This window comes from Mytilus californianus, unplaced genomic scaffold (genome assembly GCF_021869535.1).
Source record: "Mytilus californianus isolate M0D057914Y unplaced genomic scaffold, xbMytCali1.0.p SCAF_1, whole genome shotgun sequence".
NCBI classification, from domain to species: Eukaryota; Metazoa; Mollusca; class Bivalvia; order Mytilida; family Mytilidae; genus Mytilus; species Mytilus californianus.
Genome location: NW_026262581.1, coordinates 2814499 through 2831394, shown reverse-complemented (window position 1 = coordinate 2831394; position 16896 = coordinate 2814499). Strand labels below are relative to the sequence as shown.

General features: G+C 32.8%; 1 protein-coding gene across 3 annotated transcripts in view; it reads left to right on the top strand.

Moving 5' to 3' along the window:
* Positions 1 to 561: 561 nt before the first annotated feature.
* LOC127731939 (interleukin-17 receptor D-like) overlaps positions 562 to 16896 on the top strand; it is a 29375-nt gene continuing 13040 nt past the window's right edge. Inside the window, exons 1-6 of one of the 3 annotated variants that reach the window (XM_052240953.1) lie at positions 4228 to 4396; positions 4436 to 5374; positions 9011 to 9132; positions 10981 to 11031; positions 11658 to 11819; positions 13364 to 13402. In XM_052240953.1, coding sequence (XP_052096913.1) covers positions 9120 to 9132; positions 10981 to 11031; positions 11658 to 11819; positions 13364 to 13402 — 265 coding nt within the window. In that variant the 5' untranslated portion in view covers positions 4228 to 4396; positions 4436 to 5374; positions 9011 to 9119. Of the gene's footprint in view, positions 658 to 4227; positions 5375 to 9010; positions 9133 to 10980; positions 11032 to 11657; positions 11820 to 13363; positions 13403 to 16896 lie in introns of those variants that run through there. The other 2 variants (XM_052240874.1, XR_007995961.1) reach the window with 2 other exon arrangements.

The window sequence follows — 16896 nt, the reverse complement described above, 5'->3', positions numbered from 1 at the left end:
ATTTCATATCATCTGAATAGAAATATAAATTAAGATCGGCAAAATGCTGAGCAAAACTCTATATAAATCGCTATTTTGCAGGGGGCGGCAAAATAGCGCTAAGGAGGCTGTTTTGCCGGAGACGGTAAAATAGTAACTAAGAGGCTATTTTGCCGTCTCTAAAGCTATTATATTTTCAATCATGCACAAGCTTTTTCGAGGAAGCTGTTAGTTTGCAATTTTACTGCCGGATACATAATTGGCAACGCAATGAAATTAAACTATTATTCAAACGAATATCCACTTATTGAATTTAATATCTCGGATGCCTTGATTTCAGACCATTGGGACGTCATGCAATAATCGAGTCTCACGGTAATGCTCCTCGCACCTGCAAAAGAAGTTCTATTATTTGTATTTTATCCCGTTGCTTACTGCTACACATATATACATGTATCAGTGGTTATTCAGAAAGTGGAGGAATTTAATTCCAAGAGAAAAAAAAGAACGAAAGAAAGAAGGGCGGTGCACCAAGAATTAGGAGACTTATAAATTGCATACTATTTTAATTCTTTCCAACGGGTGGCGCCTTCGATCCCATTTCCGGTTTTGATTGACCAAAACAGAAAATAGAAAACAGAATATCTTATATAGAAATAAGAAAAAGTCAGCATGCAAGTAGGTTCTGTAAATCAGTAGCGATGTTATATGAGAAATAAAACATACACCTGAACAAAATTTTGATTGTTTGTTTATGAAAAGCGTGCAGAAAAATGACACAGCCCTGTCAAAAATGTACAGTAAAAAAATGATTTTATTGTTGATATTCCTTTTCTATTTTGAAGACGCATATATGTAACCTGTTACCAGGATACTTATGCTATGGAACGTACAGTTGATTCAGATCTAACTTTTAAACAAATGTATAGTTTCCTGTCTGACGGAGTTGAGGTTCATCATATGACAAAAGGAATTGACAAATTTTCATTGGAACTTGTTAGCAGATATTTATCAATTATGGACTTTTGAGGAGGTCAATAGGTTATATATGGACCTGTTTTAGATAATATCGACAGAGGAAGAAGTCCAAGTGTCAATATTATGTTATAGGTCCATATATTATAACGTATTGACTAAGTGAAAGTCCTTCTTAATTTATATAATAATATAAACAAGGCTTCAGATACATGGAATATTCTTTGAATCATGTGATCGTACTAGTCTACCCAATGAAAAAAGAGGAATGCTACGCCATACAATATATGTAATATATATATATATATATACTCTTACATCATTTTACAGGGGTCACCAAGCTAGTTGAAGTGAGCAATGTTATCACAGTAAGATTCCTGACTTAGCTCTATAAAAGCTTCAAGGAGAAGTTTATGTTGCTCCTCATTTTTCAGTTATGAAAAAACCCAATGAATGTACATGTCACTTCATAATTTTTGAAAAAATTCTTGATCCAAATGCACATGATTCATGTGATTCTGATATTTAATGTTACCCCCCCCCCCCCCCCCCCTTGAATTGTCGTGGGATTTTTATACCAAAATAAATACAGCCAGGTAGGGTGAGTATACACCTAATCGCTATTTATTCCATTCCGGATAAGTTCTAAAATTACACAACTTTTTCATCCAGTTGACGCTATCTGGGACCCTGTTTAAACAATGCACCATGCATGATACTTTTTAATGAGACCTGTTTAAACATCGTAAATACTTCAAACACAATATTTTTTTGACTTTAATTTGAGTTTGGAAAAAGTGGATCATAATCTATCAAAGTTTCCTATTGATCGCTTTCTAAATTTTTCCCTCCCTCAGCTCGTTACTGATGACCTTTGTTTGCGGCCTGTTGACCCAAACAGGAAGTTGTCTAAATGACTGTTTTTTCCGGATTGGACTAAATAGCGATAAGGTGTATTGTATTGTAGAGTACAATAAGCAAGAAATATGAGAAAACCTCGATTTTGCCATGTTTGTTTAAGTTCTGTCATGTTTGTTAATGGAATTGTAGAGGACGCCTTTATTTCTTTTCAAAACTCCTATAATTTACCTAATCCATATTAATATGCAATTTTAATTCAAAATCAATATTAACTGATAAGTATAACATAAACAGGAATCCACTTGTATTTATCATTAGAACAAAGTGAAGTTGTCAGCCGGGAACCAGCATAACGATGTTTAAACTACAAAATGTAATAGGCTATTGGTTCAGATTTGGTGTTTCATACTGCTGCATGTGTTTTGTTTTAGCTAAAAGTCCTTCAAACATTATTTCTGGTTCTGACTTGCACACCGTTTCCAATTGTTTTTTGTTGTTGTGATTTTGTCATGTTTTAAGACTCGTAACTTCTACTCAATGATGGAAAGCAGGTTTTTCCATGAAAATCCCACAAACATTGAATCGCACACTTTTTGAAATTACCTGAGTTTCACTATACAATGTACTTCTTCAACATGAAGTGACAAAATTTGTTTTACTTCTGAATTCCAATTAGTATAATGATAATACGAAAAAAATACAAAATGTATATCTATTTATTATGGTCTTGGAAATGAAAGAGAGTGATACTGTATTCAAAGTAATAAAACTTACTTAGCAATTGGATATTTTTTTTTAATTTTGGAAAGGGGGTCATAAGTTCTTGCTTTATTTAATGTTGTTAAGCACAATTGTAAGCAAACCAAAACCAGACTTTTCTATGAAGACCTTTGTGATGCAGCAAAATTTGATCAATGTATAATTTTCAAATCCTTGGAACAATTCATTTAGACCACAAGGCAAGGAAATAACACCTTAAACAGTTTTCACAAAAAAAGCTCAGAAAATGATAAAGGTATAGATGCTGGGAAATTCAATTCATAAACATTAACGCAATCCTTCAATTCTTCCTGTTGGGTCTTCACTTCTCCCTGTTTGGCGTCCAGGGAGAAGTCACTTCTTAAAATTCGAAGTGTGGTGACGCCTGAAACATACTGTTCGATTTAAAATTTTCCTGATTTGTCATTCCAAAGTTATGGGACTTTGACCATTCAACAAATAAAAGGCATTTTTTAATGTCATGCACTAGCTCTAGTTAGCTTTTGTTTTGAAAACTTTCTGGTTTGTAGTCCAAGAGCTATGGGACTGTTTAACAGTCATATTTGATGCTACATGTATATCATATATATACACCTACATGTATATCTCTTTGCATGTTTTATACAGAGCCATGTTATTAACTTTTGATTAAATGCCTTTTTTAAATATACATGTACCATTTTTATATGATCGCAAAAAAATTTTGTGGTCGTACATGTATATTGGTATCACGTCGTCGTCGTCCGAAGACACTTGGTTTCCAGACAATAACTTTAGTATTAGTTAATAGAAATCTATGAAATTTAAATACAAGGTTTATAACCACAAAAGGAAGGTTGGGTTAGATTTTGGGGGTTATGGTCCTAACAGTTTAGGAATTTGGGGCCCAAATAAGCATTTTTCTAGTTTTCAGACAATAACTTGTGGAACGGTGTATGGATCTCTCTGAAATTGTACAACAAGTTTCCATACCACAAAGGGATGGTTAGAATTGGCTTTGGGGGGTAATGGCTCAAACTGTTTAGGAATTAGGGTCAAAAAAGGGGAAAAAACAAGGGTTTCCTTGTTAATAGACAATCACTCTTAAGTACAATGTTATAAATTTGGATTACCTCCCTTACACTGCTTTAAAATTATGTATAAAGAAATTTTGTATTGTCTTGTAGTGATTAGCTGTCAATTAATTTTTAGAAGTTACTAATAAAAATGCTGATTAAAGATATATTATTTTTAGACATGATTATGTATGTCATTTTCTATTTTAAGACTTTTATGATGGATTTAAATGGGTAATTAAGGTTGCAAACTCCATTGGAATTTGAATTGAGATAAAGACCCTATCTTGAGGGAAAGATTTTTTTTTTGGAAAAAGGGGAGGGGGATGTGAAAAAAATTGGGGCGGGGTGGGGTTAAAAAGAAATTGTGGGGAGGGGGGGGGGACAATTTTTTTTCTCATTACAGATTTCAGAAATTAAAAAGAAAATTTCTTCAAATATTTTTTTTTTTTTTGTGAAAAAAAATTTGTTTGCCAAAAAATAAGGGGGGTGAAAAAAAAAATTTTTGGGGGGGGGGTCAATTCGCAACAGCATAGTGTATTGCATAAAAGCCAAAAAAAAGGGGGGGTAAATTTTTTTTGGAGGGGGGGGGGCAATTTGAAACAGCATAGTGTATTGCTCAAAAGCAAAAAATTGAATATAAATTCAAATCATATAACCAATTCTAAGTTCTTTGACTACAGTTATTCTGATTTTTACAGATTTGCACGAATTACTATGAGAAAAAGGAGCTTATCTTTTACTGATCTGTGATGACAATGTTACAGGTTGACAAATGTTAAATGCCTGTGATGACAATGTTACAGGTTGACAAATGTTAAATGCTTGAAAAAAAGCTTAATGCATCAGTATTCCACCTGGTCTCATTTCCTGTGAAAATGCAGATTTCTGAAATTTGCTTTCTAACTGCATTTTGAGGTACATGTAAACATGTCTGTCACACATATGGTTCAATTGACCTTCATCTAATTCCAAGGTATACTGATCAATGTTAAATTTTCGTGATTTCATCCATTTCTCAGATGCTTAAAGCAATAGAATGATTGTTAGGTGTACATGTCCATCTTATGGGGTTCATCTGACCTTGATCTCATTTTCATGGTTCATTGAAATTGGTCAATGTTAAGTTTTTGTGAGTTGGACTGTTTCTGATGTGCAATGCACATGTACATTTATACTAAAAGTAATAGGTTATCTTTATTACAGTATAGGTGTATGGAATGAGACCTTGATCTTATAAAGGTTTTCAACGCAAAATTGAAACATACATGTAATCAATTAGGCAGGCAAGACAATTCTGCTTTTGCTCTCTTGTTTAAAGTCTGCTTCTACATGCTACTTCTATTTTAATTTTGGATTAAATTTGAGTTAAGGTTGACAACTATTTACTTACATTTAATATTCTACCTTGAAAATGGTTGATTAGCCCAATTATGTTTATATTGCATAAATGTACAAACACTTACTAGGTTATTATTATATATATACATTGTATTGTATTTGTACAGGGGATTTAATACTAAATTACATACATTGTATATCATTTACACTGTACAGTCACTTAAACATTATTTATTTTTAAATGTTTTGGATATTTATATATCTGATACCAGTTTTATATTATATTTGAGCTAGGGAATATTCTGAAGTTCATTTGTACTCCATGTCAATTGATTTGATACACTTTTATTGCTTCCTTGATGGAAGAAGGAAGTAAAATATACATTTGTATTCTTTGTTAACAGGTAAAATATAAAACTAATTTAGGACAGAAATAAATAATACTGTAAGTTTATAGATGATACATTACAGATTCTCTAATATAATTCTCTGTTATAAAATTTAGATGGTCAGATTGTAAAGTTCTGTTGACTCTATGTACTCGTCCAATCTTGCCTTAAGTGATTTCAATCACTTTAATTATTTCCTCCTATGAGCCTGAACTTTTTTTGTTTATGTATAATCAGGGTGAGGGAATACATTGCACAACATCTCATTCAAGACACGAATTAAGACATATGAGTTGGGTTATCTTCAGTGGGATAGCTCTACATGTACCACACAATACAAAAGTCAACATTCAAATTTGGTAGATACATTTGATGTTTGTTTTTGAAGGGTGATAAGTTAAAAGATGGAGAAAAAATTATGTAGGAGATTTGGTGTTCCAAGTCCTCAATGGTCCTCTCTCCTTCAGAGCTTATTTCAAACAATGATGATTGCTAGATGGAACAAATAGAACACAACTTGTTGACCTGTTAAATGAGAAAATGTGTCAGTACTTTGACATTACATGTACTTAAATACATTTTTGTAGATAACCAGCATAGCAACTGTATTAGAAAAGAAATTTGAAAGATCTGTAGAATTATCGAACCAATATTCATTTGAAACATAGAGTATATACATGTAGCAAAAATTTATAATAATTTTGTTAATGAGAACCGCTAATCTGACTAAAAAGTTATAATGGAAATAATGTATTGTCAAAAAGTTTTTCTTCAGAATTGATAGCCTGCTTCGTTAGACCTCCAGTAAAACATATATTATGAAATAAGCTATTTTGAACATATACATTATAATTTTTAGAAAGTTTATAAAAAACATGCATGTACTCAAAATATAAAGTATTATTTTCATCTATGAAATATAAACCATTGTCATAATCTCTACATAACAAATGATTTAAAAAAGTAAGCAGTGGATATCTACCAAAGATTAACAAGTTGCTTACTCAAAAAGTTAGACAAATGTTATGATGTGAAAACAGAGCATTGTTGTTTTTTTATGCCCCAGCCGTAGCGGAGGGGGCATTAAGTTTTACCCTTGTCCATCTAGGTACGTACGTACGTCCATCTAGGTACGTACTTACGTCCGTCCGTACGTCCCGAAATTGGTTTCTGTTCTCTAACTTGAGTTTGCCTCAACCAAATGTTATGACACTTATACAAAATGCTTATTACCACAAAACACAGATCAAGTTTGAATTTTGGTGGCGTCACTTCATCTGATCTAGAGTTAAGGGCCTTTTTAAAAGGAAATATTGCAAAATTTTAGTTTTCGTTCTCTAACTTAAGTTTTCCTCAACCAAATGTTATAAAACTTATACACAATGCTTATTACCACAAAACACAGATCAAGTTTGAATTTTGGTGGCATCACTTTAACTGATCTAGAGTTATGCCCCTTTATAAAAGGAAAAATTGCAAAATTTTTAGTTTCCGTTCTCTAACTTAAGTGGCATCACTTTAACTGTTCTAGAGTTATGTTCCTTTATAAATGGAAAAACTGCAAAATTTTTATTTTCTTCTAAATATCAAGTTTACAATATATTTTTAAAATTGGAGTTATCTTCCTTTGACCATGATTATAGTTGAATCAACTACAATCAATGCTTTATACAATGCAATGTTTAATTTTGACTTCCACTGATAAAACACAGATCAAGTTGAATTTGGGTAGTGTCACTTTAACCATTATTGAGTTATGCCCCTTTATAAATCGAAAGATTGCAAAATTTTTAGTTTCCATTCTGTAACTGAAGTTTTCCCCAGTCAAACATTATGAAACCTATACACAATATTCATTACCACAAAACTCAGTAAAGTTCAAGTACAATTTTTTTGTTTCCATTCTCTAACTTGAGTTTGCCTCAACCAAATGTTATGAAACTTATACACAATGCTTATTACTACATAATACAGATTAAGTACAAAATTAGGTGGCAACACTTTAACTGTTCTAGAGTTACATGTATGTTCCTTTATAAACATAAAAATTGCTGAATTTATTTAGTTTGTCTCAACCAAATGTTGTAAAACGTAAACACAACCATTCTAGAGTTATGCGTGTTTACAAATAGAAAAATTGCTGAATTTTTATACGACCGCAAAAAAATTTTGTGGTCGTATATTGGTATGACATTGGCGTCGTCGTCGTTGTTTTATCGTCGTCGTCCAAAGACACATTGGTTTTCGCACTCTAACTTTAGTTTAAGTGAATGGGTCTTTATGAAATTTTACCATAAGGTTCAATACCACAAAAGAAAGGTTGGGATCGATTTTGGGGGTTATGGTACCAACAGTTTAGGAAAAAGGGGCCAAAAATAAGCATTTTTCTAGTTTCCAGACAATAACGTGTGTTTAAGTGTATGGATCTTTATGAAATGGTACTACAAGGTTTCATATCACAAAGAGTAAGCTGGAATTGAGTTTGGGGGTAATTGCCCAAAACGTTAAGGAATTAGGGGCCAAAAATTAGCATTTTTCTAGTTTCCAGACAATAACGTGTGTTTAAGTGTATGGATCTTTATGAAATTGTACTACAAGGTTCCATATCACAAAGGGAATGCTGGGATTGATTTTGGGGGTAATTGCCTCAAAATTTTAGGAATTAGGGGCCAAAAAAGGGGCAAAAAACAAGCATTTTTCTAGTTTCATGACAATAACTTGTGTTTAAGTGTATGGATCTCTCTGAAATTGTACTACAGGGTATCATACCACAAAGGGAAGGCTGGGATTGGTTTTTTGGGGTAATTGCCTCAAAATTTTAGGAATTAGGGGCCAAAAAGGGGCAAAAAACAAGCATTTTTCTAGTTTCAGGACAATAACTTGTGTCTAAGTGTATGGATCTTTATGAAATTGTACTACAAGGTTCCATATCACAAAGGGAAAGCTGGGTTTGAGTTTGGGGGTAATTGCCCTAAACGTTTAGGAATTTGGGGCCAAAAAGGAGCAAAAAAACAAGCATTTTTCAAGTTTCCAGACAATAACTTGTGTTCAAGTGTATGGATCTCTCTGAAATTGTACTGCAAGGTACCATACCATAAAGGGAAGGCTTAGATTGAGTTTGGTGGTGATGAATCATAAGGGGTTCAAAAATTTTTTTTTTTCTTTAAAATTTTCCATTTTAAATTGGTTATTTCTGATTTATATGTAAAAACAAATAATAATGATATGGTTTGAATAGGTCAATTAATAATTTATAAGTTCTTAGACCACATTCATTCTGTGTCAGAAACCTATGCTGTGTCAAATATTTAATCACAATCCAAATTCAGTGGGTATCAAGCTTGAAAGTTGTGTCCTTACTTGCTCCAACTGTTCAGAGTTCGACCTCTGCGGTCGTATCAAGCTGCTCCCAGCGAAGCATTTTATTAGTTTTTGTTCTCTACTTAAATTAGCCTCAACCAAATGTTATGAGACATACACACAATGCTTATTACCACAAAACTCAGATCAAGTTCAAATTTGGGTAGCGTCACTTTTACCATTCTTCAGTTATATCCCTTTATAACTATATGATATGGAAGCGGGGGCATCATCTGTGTCCACAAAATAAAAAATAAATATAAATATATTATACAATGATTTTTTTTTCAGGTGAAACTGAAAAGAAAATAGAATGTGTTCCAAAGCAACAACAGGGTGTGTTTCTACACAGAATTTCACCAAAGAGGAACATATCTCCTAGCAGAATCTCAAATAAGAGATGGGAGATTCAGGTAACTGGATTTATTGTGCTGCCTGCGATAATATGACAAATACATACATGTAGGGAGGATAATCCTGCAGGCATAAATTATTTGTTTTAAACTTTATATTTCAGAGGTGAGAAGACCTGCATGTTTCATACATTGTGCCTTGTCTAAAGTTTCTGTCTGTCGTTTCTCCATTGTCCTTGGCTTCATGCTCATAGTTCAGCATGTTTTTGTTACATGCATTTCTCATTATAAGTAATATGATGATTATGTTTGGTATGGGATCTGTGCAAGGTCCACATGTCCCATCACACAGGACTAATCTGACCTTGCCCTCATTTCATGGGTCAGTGATCAAGGTTCAGTTTTGGTGGTCAAGTTGGTATGACAAATACCATAACCAATATGAACTATATTTGGTGACAAATTGGTGTACGGAATTATTTTAAATGGTACATGCATATATGTCTGTCAGGCAAGGTTCATCAGATCCCGACCTCATCTTCATGGTGCATTGGTCAAAGTTCAGTTTTTGTGGTTTTGGATGTTTCTCGTATACTTTATGTAATACATATAAGTCAATTGTATTTGGTGTATGGAATGATTGTTAGGTGTATAGACGTGTACAAAATGTATGTATGTCTGGCAGGGTTAATCTAACCATGACCTTATTTTCATGACTCATTGGTCTCATGGTTCAGACTTTTTCTAAGATTCTATAAGCAATAGGTCAACTATATTTGGTGAATGTAATGATTATAAAATGTACTTGTCTGTTTGACAGGGTGCATCTGACCTTGATCTCATTTATGTGGATCATTCATTGATAATGTTATGTTTATGGAATACTTGTAGTAAAATCTTTATCTTAAAGACTTTCAACATAAATTCAATCATGATCAGTAAAGCAGACAGACTTTCAGTGTATTCACTCTTGTTAAGATACTTATTGAATATATGTTTTTGAATTGTAAGAATTTTGCTGCCACACCCAATGCCCATAACAGGGAGTCAGACTTCAGTGCAATACTTACAGATTATAACATGTCCTTTCCATATCAGCCCTGGTATCATCCCAAGACTCCGATATCAGCCTATGACGCTAGCTGAGGACTCATATGGGTAGAGGGATAATACCAGGACTGATATGGAAAAGGACATGTTGTAATCTATTTATCACATATTAAACAAATGCTTAAATGCTTTTTCATCACTGAAATAATTTCATTATTACAAATCTCCCCAACAGTTTCAAAATATAGTCCTTGAACATTATAATGTCAATGTCAGATTTTCTTAGTATTAGTGTCCTTTATTTCTTTAACACATTCTGCAGTCATTTTAATAGACGTTGACAATACAAGCATCTTCCTCTTCCGTCATAGTTGTTAGGAACGCTTATTATGACGTCATTAATAACAGGGTCACAATAACCTGTTATTTGCCCTGTGTTGAAATATGACTAAGGCAAACCTGTGGTAATTACATATACAAAACCCAATGTTTTCATAACAAACGTGATAATTGACTATACATCACTATACTCAAAAACTAAATATATGTATATTATTTCTAATTTTAATTTAACATGTACCAATTGTTCACATCTATATAGATTGTTTTGATATAATCTTTTTGTGTTTTATAATGTGTTTGAGAAATTTCAAGTTTTAAATTAAGAATTTGCTATTTTGTCTGTCATGTCAGTTTAAAAAAGAAACTTAACTAAATCAATATCTTTAACCACCTAAATTAAGAATGAAATTGCATTACAAGGTTCTTTTGGTACTCCTTAAGTTGCATACGATAGATATTTCTTAATTTGTAAAATATTTTGAAGTTTGAATGATAATTACATTTGATTTTTTACAGAATTAACAACTCACACCAGTATTAAACCTGATGGTGGAGGATCAGGGTCAGGTAATAGCTTATAAACCAGGAAGATGAGTTAAGGGAGATAATAAGGTTTTCTCCAAATAGATATAAATAATATTAGCTGTATGAGCTTTCTTTTAGAATAGATATCATTAAATGCAAGCCCAACCAACGCCTTATGGCACAGGCTTATAGCTATATCTTTCAAGGCTCAACTCTACCTTTCACAGTTCAAACAACATAATGCAGTGAGATGAACAATCTTTTGATCACATCAATTACCATGTCAAGCTATAGATTCATAATATATACTCTGATATATATTTAATTTACAAAATGATGTGATTATGTATAATCATATTTGTCAAGAAAACTATTTAATAAAAATTACATTTTTTGTGTATGAAAAAAGGTTAAAGTTCAGCCACAATTATAGATAAGTAAGATGCTTCTAATTCAAAAGATTGTTTTATATATATGTATTGCCCTTTAATTGTTTTATATTTATGTATAAATAATAAGTTTTTGGCTTTGATATGCAGAATTTATAGGGACTTTTCAGGTGGATGGTATTTTTCAATAAACCATAAGATAACTGATTAATTTTTTTAAACATTACTGATGTAATCATTGAGTATAAATGAAATAACGAGATAACGAATTGATTTCAGATGGAGTATTAATGAAACCACGAGATAACACAGAATTTGAGCAGTCCTTACAGATTGTACTTGGCACAGTATGTGGTGTGTTTGGTCTCCTTGGTTTGATACTAGTGCTGTCCTTCTTGTACAAATTTTATAAAAGAAGACGATCTCCTCAACATACTAGAGGTAAAAAAGTAAAAAGCAAACTTGGCTACATTAATCTCATCTAAAATCAGGTATCTTGTTTAAAATGTGCATGCTAAGCAACAAAGGAAAAAATGAACCATAAAATCAAAAGGATTAGATTACATGATCTACAATTCTATTAATTTATCTGAAATGTTCATAATTGGTCACATTGTAGTCTTTTTATTTAAGGGGCATTAAGTTTTACCCTTGTCCGTCTGTACGTCCGTCCGTCCGTACGTCCCAAAATTGGTTTCCGTTCTCTAACTTTAGTTTTCCTCAACCAAATGTTATTAAACTTATACACTTTGCTTATTACCACAAAACACAGATCAAGTTTGAATTTTTGTGGTGTCACTTTTACCGTTCTAGAGTTATGCCCCTTTACAAATGGAAAAATTGCTGAATTTTTCGTTTCCGTCCTCTTACTTTAGTTTGCCTCAACCAAATGTTATGAAACTTATACACAATGCTTAATACAGCAAAACACAGATCAAGTTCGAATTTTTGTGGTGTCACTTTTACTGTTCTAGAGTTATGTTGCCCCTTTACAAATGGGAAAATTGCTGATATATTCGTTTCTGTTCTCTAACTTTAGTTTGCCTCAGCCAATTGTTATGAAACTTATGCACAATGCTAATTACCACAAAACACAGATCAAGTTCGAATTTTGGTGGTGTCACTTTTACCGTTCTAGAGTTATGCCCTTTATAAATGGAAAAATCGCTGAATTTTTCGTTTCCGTTCTCTAACTTAAAGTCACCTCAACTAAATGTTATGAAACGTATACACAATGCTTATTACCACAAAACTCAGATCAAGTACAACTTTGGGTAGCGTCACTTTTACAGTTCTTGATTTTTGTCCCTTAATAACGTTATATGCAAGGAGGGGCATGGACACATTCCCCATTTATTTTAATTGAAAGATTGCAAGAATGATTATGTCAGGACAATTGCAAAGATTTTCAGATTTGTTTTAAAACATTAAACATATACACCAACTTCAATTGAACTTTGATCAACTTTGGTGGATAGTTGTCTCATTGGCAATCATACCACATCTTCCTATTTTTATATATAGCTGCCAGAGGCAGTTAATTTTAGATTATATTTTAAATCTTCGACTTCAACAACTACATCACTGATCAGCAAATATTGTGAATATTTTCATGAATATTGACTGGGATAACCAATTAAGAATAACTGATTTAGAGCTGATGTTGACGTCAAGATTATCATTATTAACTGAGTCGCCAAAGGCAGAAGTAGGTCGAATAACTGCTGAACTCCATCCTTTCTGTCTGTATGTCCTTCCATCGAAAGAAAAGTTTTTTCAAAGTTTTCTAGGCTTCTATGAAATGGAATGATTTAATATTTTGTCTGCAGCTTGATAATGTTGAGTCCTTCTATTCATACACAAACATTTATAGCTACAAGCCACATGAGCAATACAAGCATATTTAAGCATACAATTTATAACTTAGTTGCTAATCATATTTGTTTATGTCTAAATTGATAAAAGTTAATATTTTTATTTTATAGGACAAAGAGATTCTGATTTCAACAGTTCAATATCTATTGGTAAGAAGTTATTTTTAGAATACATTGTCTCAAAATATAAAATTTAATTTTACAAGGCTTAGAAACAAGTAGAATTCAAGGTTTATCCGAGCATTTCTATCCTGTTCTGAGGTCAGTACAAAAAAGAGTTATGTTTTGAGACTATGTATTGTTACTTTTTATGCCCCCGCCGTAGCGGAGGGGGCATATTGTTTTACCCCTATCCGTCTGTCCGTCCCATTATATGTATATAGCTAGTCCACACAACTCCTCTTACAGTTTGAATGTTAGGAAGTTTTCACTTTGCTAGCTGCTTGTACATATATTGAAGGTGTGCATGTGGTCAGGGTTTTGATTTTTGTCGAGCCTGCGACTTTTGTCGCAGAAAGCTCGACATAGGGAAAGTGATCTGGCGGCGGCGGCGTTAGCTAACTTCTTAAAAGCTTTATATTTTAGAAGGTGGAAGATCTGGATGCTTCATACTTTGTATATGGATGCCTCATGTTACGAAGTTTCCATCAGTCACATGTCCAATGTCCTTGACCTCATTTTCATGGTTCAGTGACTACTTGAAAAAAAAGTTAAGATTTTTTGTAATGTTAAATTCTCTCTTATTATATGTAATAGGATAACTATATTTGGTATGTGCGTACCTTGCAAGGTCCTCATGCCTGTCAGACAGTTTTCACTTGACCTCGACCTCATTTCATGGATCAGTGAACAAGGTTAAGTTTTGGTGGTCAAGTCCATATCTCAGATACTATAAGCAATAGGTCTAGTATATTCGGTGTATGGAAGGAATGTAAGGTGTACATGTCCAACTGGCATGTGTCATCTGACCTTGACCTCATTTTCATTGTTCAGTGGTTATAGTTAAGTTTTTGTGCTTTGGTCTGTTTTTCTTATACTATAAGCAATAGGTCTAGTATATTCGGTGTATGGAAGGACTGTAAGGTGTACATGTCTAGCTGGCAGGTGTCATCTGACCTTGACCTCATTTTCATGGTTCAGTGGTTATAGTTAAGTTTTTGTGTTTTGGTCTGTTTTTCTTATACTGTATGCAATAGGTCTACTATATTTGGTGTATGGAATGATTGTAAGGTGTACATGTCTAGCTGGCAGGTGTCATCTGACCTTGACCTCATTTTCATGGTTCAGTGGTCAAAGTTAAGTTTTTGAGTTTTGGTCTTTTTTTCTAATACTATATGCAATAGTTCAACTATATTTGGTGTATGGAAATATTTTATGATCTATATGTCAGTCACACAGGTTTTATTTGACCTTGACCTCATTTTCAAGGTTCATTGCTCAGTGTTAAGTTTTTGTGTTTTGGTCTGTTTTTATACGCCCGTCAAATTTTTGACGGGACGTATTATGTTATACAAATGTCCGGCGTCCGTCTGTCAGTCTGTCTGTCCGTCTGTCTGTCCGTCTGTCTGTCCGGCGTAAACATGTCGCACCGTAACTTGAGAATGACTTATCCAAATTTCATGAAACTTAACATAGTTGTTTCTTATGATGGTCAAACGATCTGTATACTTTTTGGTGAAAATAAGATTAAAACTTTTTGAGTTACAGGACTTAGTAACTAAAACAGGTGTGTGTTTTTTTTCACATGTCGCGCCGTATCTCAAAAACAATTTATGATTATTGCTTAAAACTTTACACACTTCTTAGTTATATTAATCTTAAGATCTGTATACTTTTTGGTGATGATTCAAAATTTTATTTTTGAGTTATTGAGTATTTTGTTAAAAAGGGGGAGGGGTTTTTCACATGTCGCGCCGTATCTCAAAAACGATTTATGAATATTGCTTAAAATTTTACACACTTCTTAGTTATATTAATCTAAAGATCTGTATACTTTTTGGTTTTGATTCAAAATTTTATTTTATAGATATTGAGTTTTTTGTAAAAAAAAAAGGGGGGTTTTCGCATGTCACGCCGTATGTCAGAAACTATTTATGCTTATTGCATAAAAATTCACACACAAGACGACGGGCGTATCATGCGCTCATGGCGCAGCTGTTTATTCTTAAATTATAAGCAATAGGTCAACTATATTTGTTGTATGGAAGAATTGTTAGCTGTACATGCCTGCCTAGCATGGTTCATCTGACCTTGACCTCATTTTCATGGTTCATTGGTCAATGTTTAGTTTACTTGGTTAACGTTAAGTTTATGTGACAGTTGTAATAAAGCTTTATATTTAAGACTATCAACATAATATCAATGATAAGTAAAGAAGGCAAGACATTTCAGCGTGTGCACTCTTGTTATTAATATTTGCTCTTTTTCGGAGATAGTTGAACTTTGCTATTTTTGGAGTATATACTTGCATAAGAGGTGCATAGGTATTCCAGATAACTCCTCCTACAGTTTGCATGAATGATAGGAAGTTTTCACTTTGCTGGCTGTTTGTACATATATTGAAGGTGTGCATGTAGTCAGGGTTTTGATTTTTATTGATATTTTCTCTTTTGGGAGATAGTTGAACTTTGTCATTTTTGGAGTATACACTTGCATAAGAGGTACATAGCTATTCCAGATAACTTCTCCTACAGTTTGAATGCTAGGAAGTTTTCACTTTGCTGGCTGTTTGTATATGTATTGAAGGTGTGCATGTAGTCAGGGTTTTGATTTTTATTAATATTTGCTCTTTTGGGAGATAATTGAACTTTGTCATTTTTGGAGTACCAGGTATATACTTGCATAAGAGGCAGTGATTTTGCTAGCGCTCGTCATTTACGAAACGGTTTTCAAAAATGACGAAAGTATTCCAAATCAATTTCGTCACTTAAATTTGGAAAGAGTAAAAATATTTTCGCATGAAAATACTATAATTCTACCTGTCTTATTGTTTCTGACAAGTTTATGACCCTCAGCTAATTAACATTTACAACAGGTGTTATAAGTTGTTATTACAGATAATCCGCTTATCACCATCGGATGGGTCACTAATCCGTTAATTAATCTTATGAATTTAAAGACACTAAAACGTAAAATACAAAATAATCAAGTATCAAACTAAAGGAGAGAGACAAATATAGTTCTTCTTTAGCAAATTTAATTTAAAAACTGATAATTTCCTGCCTTTTTTAAACGCGAACCAATCCGTAGATGAATCCGGATTCATTCTGAATTTATTACCCACTTGTCACTTCCCGTTTTCAATTCATTTGGAAATCGAAAGTAAACGTGATCTATTCATGATAAATTTACAATTTAAAGTCATTAGAATTGTTCCAATAAGGATTTGTACAAATCCTTGGTTCCAACTTTATAGAATTAATTCTAAATATCGATTTACAACGTTTTTAAGGATAATGAGTATGAATAATGCAGTGAAATAGTCCTTACAAGTTCATTTATGCTGTGATTCCTGGTTTAAAAAAAATGAATCCCAACTTTTGCTGATTAGGAATGTACCCTGAAACTAACTGAAGTAAAATTGTGAACTAGATTTCTAGATCTTATATCCTAATCTTCGTATTAAAGTGCCACATCAGTCAAAT